The sequence below is a fragment of the Microcebus murinus genome, chromosome 10 (genome assembly GCF_040939455.1).
Source record: "Microcebus murinus isolate Inina chromosome 10, M.murinus_Inina_mat1.0, whole genome shotgun sequence".
Classification (NCBI taxonomy): domain Eukaryota; kingdom Metazoa; phylum Chordata; class Mammalia; order Primates; family Cheirogaleidae; genus Microcebus; species Microcebus murinus.
The window spans coordinates 65,699,564-65,718,869 of NC_134113.1; the positions used below are offsets into that span (position 1 = coordinate 65,699,564).

General features: G+C 31.5%; 1 protein-coding gene across 7 annotated transcripts in view; it reads left to right on the forward strand.

The window, feature by feature from the left end:
• USP15 (ubiquitin specific peptidase 15) overlaps window positions 1-19,306 on the forward strand; it is a 355,507-nt gene that overhangs the window by 293,526 nt on the left and 42,675 nt on the right. For 5 of the 7 annotated variants that reach the window (XM_076007448.1, XM_076007447.1, XM_012782357.3 and 2 more), the window contains 2 exons: window positions 7,173-7,259; window positions 13,817-13,961. In XM_076007448.1, coding sequence (XP_075863563.1) covers window positions 7,173-7,259; window positions 13,817-13,961 — 232 coding nt within the window. The remainder of the gene's footprint in view (window positions 1-7,172; window positions 7,260-13,816; window positions 13,962-19,306) is intronic. The other 2 variants (XM_076007449.1, XM_012782358.3) reach the window with 1 other exon arrangement.

Sequence of the window (19,306 nt, forward strand, 5' to 3'; positions counted from 1 at the left end):
TTTATCAAACAGAGCGTGATTATAGTCAAGATAAACTAGTGTTAGATTCAATATTTAAAAGCCATATCTAAATTTAATTGAATTTAGAAAAATTTAGACAATATATTACATGTCTAAATGAATGTAAGTGTAGAGTTCTCATACAGATACTTGATATTCACAGGTGCTCACAAATAATTATTGGATGCATTCTTCCTTTTCACCTGGTTTGTGCCAAAAGGGATTTGAGCAGTTTACAGTAACACATATAAATCAAGGTTAACTGTATAAATAGATGCAGAAATGAGGACAAATGGAAAATAAATGTAGTCACAGTAAGATGAAATCAGAGGTGAAGTTCGCTGATAGGAGCAGTTAAGAGCCTTTGCAGTTGTTAAACTTGATCTACAAATATATGGGCCTTTTTTGTATCCTGATTCAAACTAACCAACTAGGAGGAAAAAAAATTTGAAATAGTTGGACAAAAATTGAACAGGAACTGGGTATTAGATTGGAACTGATAATGGTATGTGTTCCATAAGATCCCTTATCTGTTAGGGATGCGTGCTGTAGTATTTACAGGTGAGATTATGAGTGTCTAGAATTTGCTTTAAACTAGTCGAACAAAAGGAGTGGGACGGTTGTGGGGATTATAGATAAAATAAGGATAGAATGTTAATTTTTTTGGTTTTTTTTAATCTAAAATTCTGACTTGGCTAGAAGAATGTTAATTTTTGAAGCTGAGTGACTGATACTGAGTACATGAGTATTTGTATGTTTCAAAATTTCTAAGTTTAAAATTAAAATGGGTTGCAAGTTTGGTACTGAGATACATAGTAGCTAAAGAAAAGTGATTGTAATTTCATTTTTAAAAAGTGGAATGTTTTATATTATAAATACTATACATAAAATTGAGCAGTCAAAATAAGAAACAAAAATGAAGCTCCAAAATGCAATTTATGTATAAATTCCTTAAACTCTCTTTTGTGTATTTTTAAGTACCTAACTTAAGCAGCCTCGCATATAGAAGGCAGACAGCAACTGCTATTGAATTGAACTAATCTGTATCTTACAACAGTAAAAGTGTTTAATTTTCACAGGATTTAAAATTTTCCTTTTCTAACAACTTGTCTTAGGATGATGGCTAGAAATGGAGTTTATTGTTGGTCTTGTTTTTGTTAGTAAGATAATTTTTGTTTTATAAAGTTAGCTTGTTATATAATGTTAGGTTTGAAAACAAATATAAAAGTCTTTAATTGTTTTGCTGTGTTAGCATTCAGACTTCTCTATATTTTGGTTGCTTAATATGGTATTAGATTTCCATGTATGTTAAATATTCAGTTAACTTACTAAGAGCAAGATGTGTTTTTCTTTTGAAGAAGCTCAACTTAGCGTTGAAACATACTGGGTATAGGGACATACTAAAACCATTTATTTGTCAGAGGTAAGGCTGAATTTTCTCTGTTCATGAAACCACTTCAGCTATAATAAATGGATGTCTTACCGTTTTCTGTCTTGTTTAAGAGACAATACATTATACCTTGTATTACACCTACCCTAAACTGGCCAAAATTAGTTTAACCGTAGATAAGTGTTATCTAGTCATTGTATAATATTCTAAGCATTTCTTCTCGCCTCTTTCTAGAAAGCCACTAAAGCAGAGTTATTGGTGAACAGTGTAATTTCCAAATTATATCACAGAAAGAGAGCGAAAGGGCTCTGGTTATCATCTGCACACCTACTAGTCAACCCCTAAATAATCAGACGTTAACTCCACAAATATTAGCTAGATTGGAGCTGTGTGAAGAATCAGAATAGATACATGATGTGTTATCATTCATCAGTAATGTCTATAACAGCATTTAAAAATTATTATAGTTCAACTTTACTGTGGACCACATCCATTCTTCTCTCTCTGCTCTCTTTGCTATTTAAGGTTAGTCTATCTATAGTATTTATTCTAATACTTCCTAGTCCTTACTTTTCCATTATTTCCTTCTCCTATGCATATAAATACCTAGCATACTGCCACACATATGGTATACACTAGTTCATTTTTTTTGTTTCCAGTGTCATCTTTCCCCCTCACCCTATGAATATAAACAAGTCTATCTCATCTTTAAAAACAAAAACCATACACTTTCTCTAAATACCATTCTTTAGCTTTTTTTTTCTTTGACATCTGACCCCTTTAAAAAGGCTATATTTAACTGTTTTTTATCACTCATTCAGGATTTAACAGAGTTCTTGTTTTTTTTAACCTAGTTTATTGGACTTTTCTTTAGTACTTCATTTAGATAACCATCTCCTAAAGAAATTCTCTGAATTTGAATGCATGATACCACCCCTTTTTCAAGGACTATTCTCACCTCTCTGACCAATCCTCTATCTGTCTAGCTCCCTTCTTTATGGTTGCCACATTTGGTTATGTGGGTGGTGTACAGCTCTAGAGGGCATCACTTACATTGTAATCTACATTAAAGGCCCTCCCTGGCATGGTACTGTGCACAGCTTCACTGACTGTATGCAGCAATCGTGCTCAGACCTTAAATGCATTGATTAAGGAAGATTTCTGGCAGAAGACCTCTTTTTTCATATCATAGTAGGTGTCAAGGATTAGGCGACACATTCTATGCTCATGCTCTCCCACAGCTCAAACTGACACCAATATGCCATTCTATATTTCTAGCCTCGACCTCTGTTCTGAATTCCAGATTTTTCCTAAATTTCATGTAGGATTCCCAACATCATATTGAACAAAATCTTTTTTACCCCACCTACTCCCATCCCTTCAACCTAAACTATATTCATTTTCTATATTCCCTATTTTACATACCATCTCAGAGCTAGCTTGAGTTCCTCCTTCAACCTCTTGCTAGTCTTGCTCAACAAGTCTTGTACTCTACCTCGTAAACCTGAAATTTTCAAACATTTTAATCTCAGTACGCCAGTGCAGTCTTAAAAATCATTAAAGACCCAAATAATTTCTGTTCATGTGGGTTGTATCTATTAATGATTTTCATATTAGAAAGTGAAATAAAATTTTAAGATATTTATTTTTAAATAACAATACTAAACTATATTTTGACATTTTTATGAAAAAATAACAACTTTCCAAAAATTTACCAAGAAGAGTATTGTTTTATGTTTTTGCAAATTTCTTTAATATCTGACTGAATAGAAGACAGCTAAATTCTCATATGTGCTTCTATGTTTAATTTACTATGATATATTGTTTGAGTTGAAGTACATAAAAAATTCAACCTCACACAAATATGGTTGAAAAAAGGAGGAGTATTTTCAGTTAATTAATGCCACATCAAAAATTGACCAGTGGTGGTTTCAGTCTTACAGGTTAATTGCAATGTGGAATGTGAAACCATATCAGTGAACTTTTTATACTATTACATCAAAATCTTTAATATGTAACCTCACACATTTTGTTCATTTGTAAAAATTGATTCACTGAGTTATGCAGATCTCCCAAATGTTGACACATTTTATTATATGACAATATTTTTCCATCACATATGTTAAAACATCACCAGTCTTAAGAGCCTAAGTATTGGGAAGCACATGGTGGCAGAGTCATTTTCCAAGATGCTAATTTTTGTTTGAAAGCTTGAATTTTCTCATTAACAGCACTTAGAGTTGTTTTCCTTAAAGTAACAGGCTCCCTTCATTCATTTTGAGAAAATATCTGCTAGATAGCCAAGTCTGAATAGTCACAGGCAATTATTTTTAACTGGAAAAGAGTGGTGTCATGAAGAGTGACTAGTACCACTTGCAATTCAAGTAATTATACAAGTTTTTCTTCGTAGCAGATATGCTTTATCCAAACTTTCCAGTTTCTCAAAAAATACTTTAAAAAGAGCAATTAAGGATTAAGATTTAATAAAGTCAGTGATTTTTATTTTTCCAACGTGGCTGTTCTTAATTAGAACATTGTTTTCTACGGTGGGATGGTGAAGTAGTTTAGTACTACTGCTTTGATGCACACAAGTGCCAGCTGTTTTACCCACTGTTGCTTTTTCACTATCAGTGTAAATCTCCATTCAGTGAAAGAGTTCATATGACATTTAAATAACACCTTATTATTGTTATGAAAATAGTTTTACCTCACAATGGACACCTTGAAAGGATCTCGTACACCCCCGGGGTCCACACACTATGAGAACTGCTTCCTAAATATCCAAGATATGTTGCTCTTGCCTACTTTACTTTCTTAACTCCAACCCTTATTAATTCTCACCTTTGTTATTTTTTTTCCTAACTGATCTCCCAGTCTTGAAGAATCATCTTTCTAGAATATGAATCTGATTTTATTGATATTCTATTAAAATCTTTCAACATGCCTCAGCACAATTGGATGAAATCCAAACTCCTTCATAGAACATAAGAGATATTTTATTATTATCATATGTACCTTGCTAACTTCTATTTCTGTCACTACTTTCTACTCTTTTCAGTCTAGCTGAGTTTACCCTGAGCATGAGCACATCATAGTTTTTTCTGTTCCGTATATTTGTATATGCTATTCTTTCCACCTGGAATACTCTCACTGCTAGTTCCCACCTATCCCTCTAACTACACATCATTTTAAAATCACTTCATGTTACTATTCACAAAATTTTATATTAAAATTTGTTGTAGCAGTTATATTGTTCTATAGTTATTTTGCTCATATACCATTTTTTAAATTAGATTGTGAGCTGTTTGAGGTCAGGAACTGTGTTTGTCATTGTATTCCTAGTACTTATCAATGGTGAGGCATATAGTAATCACTTAATAAATGTATCAGTGTTTGAATGAATTCCATAGAAACTGTGAAAATACAAATTAACTCAAGATATTTCACTTTCTTTTCCTTTTAATACAATCTTTAGGTAGAGTTGCTAATAAACAATCAAAAAGGCCACAGAAAAAGAGCAGAAAAAGAAATATATAAAATATATACTATATGCGTATATAATATATGCTGTATATAATATATGCAGCTACTTTATTGGATAAAGTCATGAATATTTTGTAACTTTTACTCTAAGTAAGATTCAAGGGAATGTTTCGCATTATTAGTGTGCTTCTGAAGAGTTATAATGGATTATATTTTGAAAAATTATATTTTGAAAAAGTTATAATTGATTATAACTCAGTCTCTAACCAATTTAGATTTTTTTTACCCTAATTTAGAATTCTTAATATGGAGGCAAAAATGCCAGGGTATTTCTATATTTTTCAAATATATTTTCTATTATTTCAAAACTAGTACTGAGAAATATTAGGATTATTAAAATTACTTTTTAAATGTGTTTCCTACATTATTTTGTATTAAAATTTGGGTGATTGTATTTTGTGTTTTAAGCTTAATATAGTAAAATAAAATCTTTTTAAAGAGAATTCTGTGAGAAAGGCATCTAACTAGGAGTCCCAACTTAATGTAATTCATCCCTTCATCAGCAAAAAGAACCTCTTTCAAGGGCCAGGCTTAGTGGCTCATGCCTGTAATCCTAGCACTTTGAGACCTGAAGTGGGAGGATTGCTTGAGCCCAGGAGTTCAAGAATAGCCTGGGCAAGAGCAAGACCCCTTTCTCTACAAAAAATAAAAAAATTAGCTAGGCATGTTAGCCCCAGCTACCAGGGAGGCTGAGTCAGGAGAAACACTTGAGCCCAGGAGTTTGAGGTTGCAGTGAGATGATGACACCACTGTACTTTAGCCTGGGCAATAGAGCAAGACCCTGTCTCCAAAAAAAAAAAAAAAAAAAAAAAAAAGAACTTCCTTCAAAAGAAAGAAAATTTGTTCCAAGATTTCATAATGTATAAAACTTTGAAAGTTCAATTTTTCTTATATTTAAGAACTTTTGTTAACCACCATTTATTCTTCATAATACATTCTAAATATATATATATATATATTTAGATACATCCAAATTACCTAAAAGCAGATCTTGTAAATTATACTTTCCTACCTATAGACCATTTCATTGTTTAGTAGCACCTGGGTAGAAGAAAAAATTAATTTTTAAAAACTAATCACTTTGGGCCTCACTAATTTAGAATTTACTATGACTGAGTATTAGACTAAAACTTAGCTTTGTACAGCCCATGACCTAGATGTTGCCTAATAAAATAAAATTGCTTACAGAATTACAAGGGTAATTAAATCTTTCAGAGATCTTTAAGTCCTTTAATCATTTCTATTTAACAGATTTATTCTTTATAAATCGTGCCTTTAAAGCATACTTGTTGATTAAAAGCCAATAGTAATTGAGATTTCTTCAAAAAGATTCTGGGCCGTGTACTGTGGCTCATGCCTATAATCCCAGCACTTTGGGAGGCCGAGGCAGGAGGATTGCTTGAGCTCAGGAGTTTGAGACGAGCCTGAGCAAGAGCAAGATGCCATCTCTACCAAAAATAGAAAGAAATTAATTGGCCAACTAAAAATATACAGAAAAAATTAGCCGGGCATGGTGACGCATGCCTGTAGTCCCAGCTACTCAGGAGGCTGAGGCAGGAGGATCAGTTGAGCCCAGGAGTTTGAGGTTGCTGTGAGCTAGGCTGATGCCACAGCACTCTAGCACGGGCAACAAACTGAGACTGTCTCAAAAAAAAAAAAAAAAAAGATTCTCAATTAGCAATGTGTGTATAATATAATCAGACTTATGTCTTTCCCATTTTTCCAGAGAAAACTGCCCAAATATTACTTCTTGGGATTATATTTGAGATTCTCTTATGCTATTCTATCCCCATTGCCTTAAATTTTTAAGAACTGAAAACATTCTCTGATCTCTGTGTCAGTGTTGTATTACTTAGAATGCCATAGTACCGACTAAGAAACAAAGTAAAATATTTTAATTCCATTGATTTATGGAAATTGATTATAACATGTTAGTAATGGTTACCTGGACTCAGAAGTGGGTGTATTGGGTTAGTAGATTTATAGGAATAATAGCAAGTTGCATTAAATTTGATAAATTTTATTATAAAAGAGTTCCCTTCTGTATCATTATATTTTATAAGGAAAAATACATTGGAAATTGAAAACCAAAGGATATATAGTGATTTTGCTCATATATCTGTTTTCCAGCATTCATTTACTACAAACATTGCCATCTGTTAGTTCTTTTCTTTATTTCATAATTAATTTCAAAATTCTTCATTTTTTTATCTAATTTAACATTTTCATATTTTTAAAGGTCCCCAGGTGCATCCAATTTTTCAACTTTACCAAAGATCTCTCCTTCATCTCTATCAAATAATTATAACAACATCAACAACAGAAAGTAAGCACTGAATCTTAAAAACTCTTTGTTTAATTGATCGCCCTATTGTGGTTGCAAAAAGTCTCTTGTATCTAAAATTTAGGATAAACGTCTTAATGCATTAAAATTGGTTTTCTTTCAAATTACTAATCAGTTCCTCCATGAGTAACATGAAAGAAAGCAGTTATAAACTACTTCTTGATTTAATACATATACTACAATAGTTTACTGAAGAAAATAAAGTACTTTCAGAATTTTACATACAAAACACTATTGAAATATAGAAATTTGTTAGAACTCAATTTTTTAGGAAGAATGTAAAGTTCAGATGTCATTTTAGGACTAGACATGTAGTCACCCATAATAAAATCTTTGTTTTGTTTTTGTTTTGTTTAATTTAGAGACAGGATTTTGCTCTTTTACCCAGCTGAAGTGCAGTGGTACAGTCATAGCTCACTGCAGCCTCAAACTCCTGGGCTCAAGCAGATCCTCCCTCTTCAGCCTCCTGCGTAGCTAGGACTATAGGTGTGCACCACCACACCCAACTAATTTTTTTTGTTTTTGTAGAACCAGGGTCTCGCTATGTTGCCTAGGCTGGTTTCAAACTCCTGCTCTCAAAGAATCCTCCTGTCTCAGCCTCCCAGAGTGCTGGGATTACAGGCATGAGCCACCATGCTCCACCAATAAAGTATTTTTTTTAGGTATATATAGTAGTGATTCTCAACTGGGAAGCACACACAAATTTTTATGTTTATTAAAAAGGCAATCACTTTTTCTTAAGTTCAGAGAAACAGTTCACTTGCACTATGATAAATAAAATTCAGAATCTTGGATATTATAGAAATTTTATGGTAGTGTGTGCTATATTGCTGTAAGAGAAAAGGTTGAAAGCCATTTGGGCTTTACTATAACATCTGACTCTGGGTATATTACCTTGAAAATTGCCATATTTATTTATTGAAAAAGGTACATGGTGGCTCAAGCCTGTAATCTCAACACTTTGGGAAGCCAAAGTGGGAGGATCACTGGAGGCCAGGAGTTCCAGACCAGCCTGGGCAACATAGCAAGACCCCCATCTCTACAAAAAAAAATTAAAAATTAACTAAGTATTGTAGCTTGTGCCTGTAGTCCAAGCTACTTGGGAGGCTGAGGCAGGAGGCTCCCTGGAGCCCAGGAGTTTGAGAAGTTTCAGTAAGCTGTGATGCTATGATGACACCACTGCACTCTAGCCTGGGTAATAGAATGAAACCCTGTCTCAAAAAACAAGGTAAAAAGAAAGCCTTCATTATTTTTAATTAGCCCAATCAAATTATGAGAAGAATTTTGATCTAGAAATGATTATCCTCCTTTTATTTTTTGAATATATGCTGTATGGTTTATGTATTAGGTTAACAGTGTTTAGATAAATATTTGCACTATTTGTTCAGTTCATAAATGGCATCTGATTATCCCAATGAGTAATTCAAAAAGACTGAAGCTATTTGTGAAATAATCTTTAAAATAACCCCAGTAATTGAATTTATAGGTTTAATTCATTTTCCCTTAAAATTCATATTTTTGGAGGAAATTTTGATAAAATGATTCTAACATACATCTGAATTACAAATGAAAATAGTTAAATAATTTGGGGAAAAATAATCTAAAATAATTTGTCTTACTAAATCTCACAATATATTATAAATAAAGGAAGATAGGAAAATTCAAACAGCATACCACTGACCCAAGAATACACCTATAGATCAATGGAATCAAAAGACACCCCAGAAACAGACCTTTGTATATGAAAGATTTAATGTGATTAGAAAGCATTCTAGACTGATGGAATATGAGCAGATTATGCCGATATATTGTTGAGAAAATTGGCTCACTCTTGAGAATTTCTCTTTAGAATTTTAAATCCAAGATAATTGTTAGGCATATTAAAAAAGAGGCAAATAAATGAAAAAAGTACTTACTACAAGTGATAAATAAAAGGTAAATATTCTTAATATATTAAGCACATAAAAAATGAGTGGGAAATTTTGTGAGACAATGAGAAAAATGGGCAAATAACACACTGGGCAATGAAAATAAAGGAATTAAATGAAGCATAAACATTTTAAATATTCAGATTTACCACTAATTAGGGATATGTAAATTAAAACCATAAAAATTCACATCTACTTTCCCACACCTCAATCACATTTGGAAAAATTAGATAACAATATGTATTCTTAAAAGGATTTTCTTTGAGAGGTCAGAGTATTAGTACATTTCTAAAAAAGAGTTTGCCAGTAGGAATCAAGATTTAAAACAATCACAACCTTATTTCACTAATTTGTAAAAAGATATATGTACTATCTGTAATGTCTTTACATTGTAGTGTATTAGTAAAATATTGAAGACACTATGAATATCCAAAATATCCCCTATAATTCAGTTTGTATTTTATATGATATCTTTAAATTAAATTTATCAAAATTAATTTCTTATAGATAAAATATTATTTATATTTCTACCAAGTGTACATGGTGTCTCACATTTATAATAAGAGAACTCATATACCAGGTATAAAATGTATTTATAGTCATTACGTGGAGAGATTTTCAACATTGTGTATAGACTGTACTGAATATAGACTGCTTTGACCAGAGTCACAATATTAGTATATGTGGTCTGGTATGTTTCTATTTTTGTCTTATTTCCCCTCCTATCATAAAAATATGACAGTAAAACTAATCTCAAAACCTCTGTCTGCAGAAACTAGTGACAAGAATTGGGTCTTAAATTTTAAAACATATTTAATGGTTCTACTCCTATGGTTAGATTATATTTTTAACTAATTTATATTGGTCTAATTTAGACATTAAAATAGTCTTTTCATATTAAGGAATTTTAATACCAAATAACTACTGAGGTACCTCCATGCTGTGATCATTTTGAGCTTAAAAGTAAATTTTATGTATGGATTTACCTTTTTTAGTAAGATACAGAACTTAAGCCTTCATAAAATGGAAAGTTTTTGTTTAACCTTAAAAAACTTGAATTAACACCATCTAATTTAAACAATTATTTTATATAAAATGTATTGCTTGAATTTCAATTCAACTGATGAAGTAGCAGTTTAAGACTTCAAATAGAAATAGCATAGTTTCTTTAATTAAAAATTTATAAAAGAGATAATGACCATTTCAGATTAAGTGTATTTTTGAAACTTCATGTATGTAGAAGTATTCTACAAATATAAATTATATATTAAAATCAATAGTTATGATATAGAAGCTTATAAGAAATTTATTTACAACTTTAAGACTTCAGTAATCTTATACTGATACATTGCAAAGTTATACATTTTTTATTTCTAGAAATAAAAATATTGTTATAAAGGTAATAAAGTATACTTGGAATGATTTCATTTACAATTTAACAAAATTTTTGTTAAAAATAATATTACAAAGAGTCCATTACTGGAATATACTGTATTTACCCTGTGTTGTAATTTCACCTGTTAGTCCATAGAGTATTTGTTTTTGCCTCAATTATAATTTAAGTATGTTTTTTAATGTCTGCCATATTCTCTCTCTGGTAATAGTTATATTACCTGCATTTTTCTGCCCTGCTATATTTACTTTGATATGTTACTAACGCTGCCTTTAGAAAAATATTTTTAATGTACCTACTGTCTTAATTTGACATTTCATCTCAGAACACATTTCTGTTTTTCTGTTTATTCATATAAATCTTTTTTATTTGAAATGGAAATGATTTGTATGTGATTAAGCCAAGAGCAGAAACTATAAATTTTGGAGACCGTTAGAGCTAGCCATTTAGCTCTTGATAAGTTAATTAGCTGAAAGCATCATTTCATTAACTGCAAAGTGGGCATAATTAGAGTTATGAGGATTAGATTACATATTTATAATGTTTATTTATAATGTTGAATGTCAGTGCTAATTGAAAAGTCAGTCTGAAAGTTTTAAAGAAAGATAAGATTCAATTTTATCCCCCCAAAATTGTTGCATTTTTAATTTATCTTTATTAAAGAAGATAGGTTTATAATCCAGAATTAATCTAGTATAATATTAAAATTTCCATTACTATTACTATAAATGTGTTTATTTTGGCAAAGTAGCATAACCTTAAAAGATGATGACTAGCTTAAGATCTTCAGGAAAAAGTTAGTATAAATAGTCATGAAAGATAATAGAGGCTATCTTTAGGACTTAGACTTCCATGTACTTTGTTGAATTGTGTAAACAGCTGTGGTGTTGGTATTTTCCATGATAAATTTTAATATTTGATTTAGAGTGGATATAACGTGGGTTATAAATGACCAATCAAAATAAAATTAAAGTATTTTTAATTCATTGGTTTTCTTTATCATCTTTGAGCATCTAGACTATCTCAATATTTGGGTGGTGTACATACTACCCTATCATTTAAACTAAAATGTAGATAGCATTTAAGGATTCAGATTTTTAAAAACAAAACCAAAAAACTGCTTTGTAAATAAGTTTTCTGTTCATTTCTCAGTAAATAGGAATTCCTATCCCATCAAATTACATCATGTTGCCGCAAAGAAGAGTAGAACTTCCAGCATCCATTTGTGTTACGTGTGGGGAGAGACAGATATCTGAATATATACTTATGGAATGAGCATGTAAATGTGCTTGTTAGTCTTTTCACTTGCGTGTGTGTGTAGGCATGAGCATGCATTTGGGCATACTTTCCCTGTGTGCTCTGGCTGCTTAAATTTTGCTATAATTTTACAGCCAGAATATATGTTTTTTCTTCTATAACATGTAGAATGTGTAGAAAATGCAGGCCTTGCATTTTTAATATGTATACACAAGACCTTGATTTTTAACGCCACTTACAATAATAAAAGAAAAACAAGATTTTTTTGTATTTGAGCTTTTTTTGTGTTAACCCAAAATTAGATTTAATAATCCAATTATGGGTGAACATATATAGAATTGCTAGTAGATGCTTTGCATTTTATTAGTTACTAGGGATATAAAAGAAAATATGAATCATAAGGATAATGATCTGCAAAAAAAACTATTTGAATTCTAATTTTAGCTTTTTGTTGTTGTTGTTTATTTAAAACAAGTAAATAACTACAAGTCTAGCAATTCTGAATTTGAATTGATTAAGGTTACATTTCTTTGGGTCCTGCTATTTTTTGTTTTATGTCAGGGCAGATTGTTTTTTGAGAGTCAGGGAGTTGACCATTTTTGTTTGTGGGAGAGGGGGCATTTTTTTAGTGCAGAAATATTAGTAGGCTAGCACTGTGTGTGTAATTTTTTGATGTGGTTTTATGTGTTTTACCTATTTGGTTTTACCTATTTGGGTGGGTGGTGGTGTCTATGTGTGTGTTGTGTATTTACTAAACGCTTTGTTAAGACAGGTTGTAGTATAGTTCACTTAAACTGTTATAATAATAAAGTTGAGAATATAGTATATAACATAATCAAATGAAGTATTTAAAATTATAAGAAAAGGCTATTTTTAAAAAATAATACCAGAAATAAATTGTAGCCAGTTGAAATTGTTAAAGTTACTGATTCGTCATGTTTATTTGTAAAACTGTATTCTTTTATTTACATCATCTAACAAATAGTCTTGATTTTTGTTCAGGTTTTTGCTAGTGAATAAAAAAATGATTGAAAATGTGCTTTTGAATTATATCCAAAGTGCCTACCATAAATATTTTATAAGATAACCTATTAAAAATAAGGACAAATCCATCCTTTTCCACAAAATTATTTTTTATTATATGTGAATAAAAGAGGAATCATTTAATTATTTATTGACTTCTTAGTTCTTTCTAAAATTACCCCGATTTTCTAAATTTCAGAAGATTATATAGAGAGTTTTTTAAAGATTGACATGTATTATAGTAAAAGTTACCTTGAGGTTATATTTATCTAAATAAATAAGCTGTATTATTCTGACAAACTAGAAGAAATAAGAAGCGAATAATATTGGGATTTATTTGCTTAGAAATCATTTTTGCACCTCTAATCACCTAGGATTTTTTCCACATTTGAACACAAGATTTTGGCTGACCTAGCATAGAAACTATAAATAGAATCTTCAGTACATTAGAACAGTGATGTGTCACAGTGGCCTTGGAAATCTCTGCTCTCACCTGTAACTAAAGCACAACTCTTCGTGTTTCTACTCTTCTTACTGTATTACAGTAGCAGGATGCAAAAGGGACATAAATGAGATGATTTATTGCTGCGGGTGGTGTTTAAAATCTGAATGTTTTAAATTTGATGGAGCAATGAAGAACGGAGTAGGCTATGAAGCTGCTCCAGTTAATCAAGGGTAGAAAGATATAATAGTGGTTTGTATTGGTTGGTGTGGTATTTGATGGAGTGATTTTGTTGATTGGATGAGAAGTATTTTAATTGAGGGGGAGTTATATTGTTTGAGGTTCGTGTCTTAAAAAGTACCTGAGTTGAGTGCTTTATAAAAAAAAATTAACAATTGATCACCTATCTTCATAAATAGACTTAAAGTACTCTGTTTATTGTAACTATATTATAAAATAATTGGCTACATTGTGAAAAATACTTTTTTTCTTCCAGTGTGAAAAATTCAAATTATTGTCTCCCGTCATATACTGCTTATAAGAACTATGATTATTCAGAACCTGGAAGAAACAATGAACAACCAGGCCTCTGTGGCCTAAGTAACTTGGGAAATACGTGTTTCATGAATTCAGCTATTCAGGTAGGTCTTTCTAAACAAAATGAAACTCATGTTTCGTGGAAATCTGTAATATAAGAAAAATAGAATTGGGTTTTTCATGTCAGAGTATGAGTATTTTATGTGTCTTGAGAGTTTATATTTTCATGGAAGATGTAAGCTTATACATTTGACTCATTAATTCTACCACTGGTAGTAGAATATTAAGTTCCTCAATTAGTTGACATGTGATTGATTACCATAATGTAGAAGATTAAATGTTACCTTCTTGCAAAAACATATTCCAAACAGAAAACTTAAGCTCGCTAAGAAAAAGAAAAAAAGCTAGTGAATTCCATCCTTTATTCAGTAGAAGTCTATTGTTCTTTTTTTTTTTTTTTTTTTTTTTTTTGCTTTAACGGGAAACTAAAATTTTATAAAAGAAAATTTTGTGAACCTCCTTTTGTATACTTATTTTAACAAATCACTGTCCCTTAAAGGTCTTTTAGTTTAGGGATGTAAGAGATCACTTTCTCCCCCACCCCTCACTTTTTTCTTTCCATGGAGCTTCCCCTTCCTTTCTACTCTTTATATACTATTTCAACTTAACTTATTAAATATTTATGTCTTTGATTGATTCTGAAGGTAATAAGAGTTATAGATTTTTAATATCACTGTTAGTATGTATAAAATTAAGGTGGTCATTTTATTCCAGTCTTAATTTTTACAGATAAAATTTCTTTGTTTATAAAAGCCTAGAATAATTATAGACCATTTTTGATATTTGAATTTTAACCTTTTTTTGGTAAGTCTTTTTTGTGAATTCTGAATTTTTAATTTTAAGTCTTGAATTTTTTGTTCTCTGTTAATATTTTAATAATAAATCTTCTCTGCCCAGGAGGCAGCTTCCAAAGATACAGCTTAAATACAGAGTATAGATTGATAAGGATATTATTACACATCTTTCTGACTATCTGAAAAAAGAATGACTCTTCACCATCTGGTTTTCTAAGTGAATCTTTTTGTACACTGCCCTTAATCTGGCTGTCTCCTAAATTAACTATTGTCTTTATAGCATTCTTAGAAGTTAGAATTTAACTGTCATACTCTATTGGCCAGAAATTAGCAGTCTTTTAGACATAGGGATAGAGGGTATAATTAGTCATTTTCTGATTTCTTGGTTTATAATTAACCACTTGAGAAATAGCCTGTTAAAACAGAGACTATATAGGTTAATATAGTCCTTCCTTTAAATCTTCTTTGAATGAGTAATACTGTTCGTACTTTAATGTGAATTACTTCATTCAGAATTGGTTTTCAAGGATCCTAGCCCTAGTTAAACATAAAAAAATTTAAAAGATCCAGTGACACTCTACAAAAAAGACACTTGCACTCGAATGTTTATAGCAGCACAATTCATAATGGCAAGGCTGTGGAAACAGCCCAAGTGCCCATCAATCCAAGAATGGATTAATAAAATGTGGTATATGTATACCATGGAGTACTATTCAGCTCTAAGGAGCAATGGTGATATAGCACATCTTATATTTTCCTGGTTAGAGCTGGAACCCATACTACTAAGTGAAGTATCCCAAGAATGGAAAAACAAGCACCACATATACTCACCAGCAAATTGGTATTAACTGAGCAGCACCTAAGTGGACACATAGGTACTACAGTAATAGGGTATTGGGCAGGGGGGAGAGGGGAGGGGAGTGGGTATATATATACATAATGAGTGAGAAGTGCACCATCTGGGGGGGATGGTCATGCTGGAAACTCAGACTTGTGGGGGGAGGGGGAAAGGGCATTTATTGAAACCTTAAAATCTGTACCCCCATAATATGCCGAAATAAAAAAAAATTTAAATTTTTATTTTTCTAGAAAGGGGAGAAAGGAAATATATATGATAAAAACAACTCAAAATGTATTATTATCCTTAGTTCTTTGATAACCAAGTAAAGTACATGGGTGCTAAGCTTAACTCTTCATCTTTGCACTGCCAAAACTTCTTTGGTTTCAGAAGCGTGATATTAGCTTGAGGGGTGTTTTTAATTTTCTAATATAGAACACCTGTCTTGGTGCTTAACTGGTTCAGCCTCTGTGGAAAACAATATGGAGATACCTTAAAGCGATACAAGTAGATCTACCATTTGATCCAGCAATCCCATTACTGGGCATCTACCCAAAAGAACAAAAGTCACTCTATGAAAAAGACACCTGCACTCGAATGTTTATAGCAGCACAATTCACAATTGCAAAGATGTGGAAACAACCCAAGTGCCCATCAATGCATGAGTGGATTAATAAAATGTGGTATATGTATACCATGGAATACTATTAAGCTATATGAAACAACGGTGATATAGCACCTCTTGTATATTCCTGGATAGAGCTGGAACCCATTCTATTAATTGAAGTATCCCAAGAATGGAAAAATAAGCACCACATGTACTCACTAGCAAATTGGTATTAACTGATCAACACATAAGTGGACATATAGGAATAACATCTGTTGCGTGTCGGGCAGGTTGGGGGGAGGGGGTGGATATATACATGCATAATGAGTGTGATGCACACCGACTGGGGGATGGACACGCTTGAAGCTTTGACTTGAGAGGGGGGCGGGGCGGCAAGGGAAATATACGTAACTTTAACATTTGTACCCCCATAATATGCTGGAAAATAAAAAAAAAAGATTTAGAAAATATTTTAACAGTATAGGCATTAGAAATTTGAATCTATCAGAAAAGAACAAAAATTCGTATTCATGCTAATCATTCATGGGAGGCTCTGGCCAATATTCAGACTAAATTCTTTCTAAGGTGGTACTACATTCTAGTTTTCTGTGCCTTCGATATGTCTGTTTGGCATTGTTTCCTTATGGTTAACTGTATTTTCCTAAAAATGGATATTAAAATTAAATCTTATAACCAGCTATGTTGAGCTAGATTTGGCATTGTTTAGCTTTCTCATATGTTATGTTTACAGCATGAGAAACTTCATCTTACTCATTTTTGCTTCTTTTTAAAGCTATTCTATTACAATAAATTGGTAGCTCTATTGCCGACCTTCTCTTAAAATATATTTTTTACCATTTCATCTGAGACATAGCTATGAGGATGTTGGTTTATACTTTTTTGGTAATAATTATAAACTTTTTAATCAAAATTTCGGCAATGAGTATTTAAAGCAGTGGATATTATTTCATGTCTGTATATTAATATAGTTGGAAACCATACTTTCAGGCAAGTTAGAGAAGAAAAGTGAGTTTTTATTTTTGCTGCTTTTAACTTTTAATCCATATCCAGATTTAGAAAATCTAGGATTTTAATTGGTTTACATGTCAGCTCTCAAGCTAAAAATTTACCTTGAGAGGGAATACAAAATAGTGGCAGTAGCCTTTCCTCCTGTTTCACAAACACTCATGTAATTTCGTAGGTCCACAGATAAAAAGGGTAATAGATAACTAATAGAATAGATTCTTTAAAATTTTTTTTCAGACCTTTTTCTTTAGTTGTGCCTCCTTTTCAAGTTCTCTTATAACGTTTTTGAAATTGAAGACTATTCATGAACTTGAAAAAAATATTATAAAAATAACATTTCTACTGATAATTTGAATTTTAACGTATCTCCTAAATTAATAATCCTAAAAAATGAGTGATCATTTTAGTGCATCAGATAGTAATAATTATTGACATATCTACAAAAATGAATGTGAAAAGTATACCTATTTTCTTATGTGAGAGGGTTATGCTTAGCCCATCAGTAACCTTGAGATAGTGAAATCTTTTGATCACCCATGATGGAAAACTAAGCAGCACCAATGTGAGTGTGATTCAACATTATTATTGTTATTTAATTTAATTATATTGATGCTCAAGATTTTCTCTGATGTAGTGGTATGCATAATAGACTTTTCTGGTGAATATAATGCTGCAGTATAGTTTTAATTTATTAAGCTAATATTTATCGAATGCCAAACATAGGTGAGATTTTTTTTGGATATTTTTTGGCTCTCCATATCCACATGTTCTACATTCAAGTATTCAATTAACTGCGTATGGAAAATATTTTTTTAAAAATTTTAAATAACAATTTAAAAAACAAAAAAATACAGCATGACATTTATGTAGCATTTATATTGTATTAGATATTATGAGTAATCTAGAGATGACTTCAAGAATATAGAATGATATATATATATATATATATAGGTTATATGAAAATACTACATCATTTTATATCAGGGACTTGTACATCCATGGATTTTTGGATGTACAGGGTGGGGGGCTTCTATAATCCCCCACAGATACAGAGGATGACTGTATATCCTGATCTTAGAAAGATTATAGCCTAGGTGTTGTGAGTTTTAAACATTTTGCTTTTTAGCATTGAAACTTTGTTTAAGTTATTATGGAAAGTTTAATTGTATCGCAATATTTAAACCAATGTTATAAAACTGCTTTGGTTGGGTGGAGTTCCCAGAACTCAGTCTACTTTCCTTAATGCCCCAAAAGCATTCTCCCATGGAATTTCAGGACTCTGAAGAATAGTTTGAAAACCAAAGTTGGGCTTTAAAAACAAAACAAAACAAAAAACATAAAAAACTAATAATATAGGTTAAGAGCACAGTCTATGGAGGTACACAACCAGGTCTGAAAACATAGCTCTCCTGCTTATTAACTGTGTCACCCTAGACAAGTTAATTCCACAACTCCTTTTTCTCATCAGAAGACAAGAAAATAATAGTACCCATATCTTAGGAGCTTTGTGAGCATTGAGTTGATGAATATAACACTCTTAGAATAGTGACTGGCACATTGTAACTACTGAATAGGTATTAGGTAGAAATTATTATTTTGTTTTTTTTTTTTAATTCAAAGAGTTAAATAGAATGACTCTGGAAAGATTCTATCTTCCATAACCCTTAGATTTGTTCTCCTTTCCTGTGAATCTTATTCTACTTTCACTGGACCTAGTGGACAAAAAAGAAAGAATTCTTCACATGGTATTATTGCAGTAATGGTATTTATCATCTGTTCCATTTCTGAACTGTGCTACTTTAGCTATCCCTAGGCAAACTGGTAGGCAGAGATATAATAATGTAGAAGTGTTTATGAATATTCAACCTACAGAGCATTCTGAAACTTAAAATTCTTGAGTTCAAGTTACCCCTGGCCTCAGTCTCCTGATTAGGCATACACTACCATGTCCTGATGGTACACATAATATAACAAAATAATTTTCTTGTGCCCTAAATCCTTTTCACTCCATCTAGAGAATGTCCAGGTTTTTAAACTTGCATTATTGAAAGTATTTTTAGTTAGTGTTAGTTCAGTAGATTTACAACAACCTTTGTCTTTTTCATTGTCCAGGCCTACCTAGGA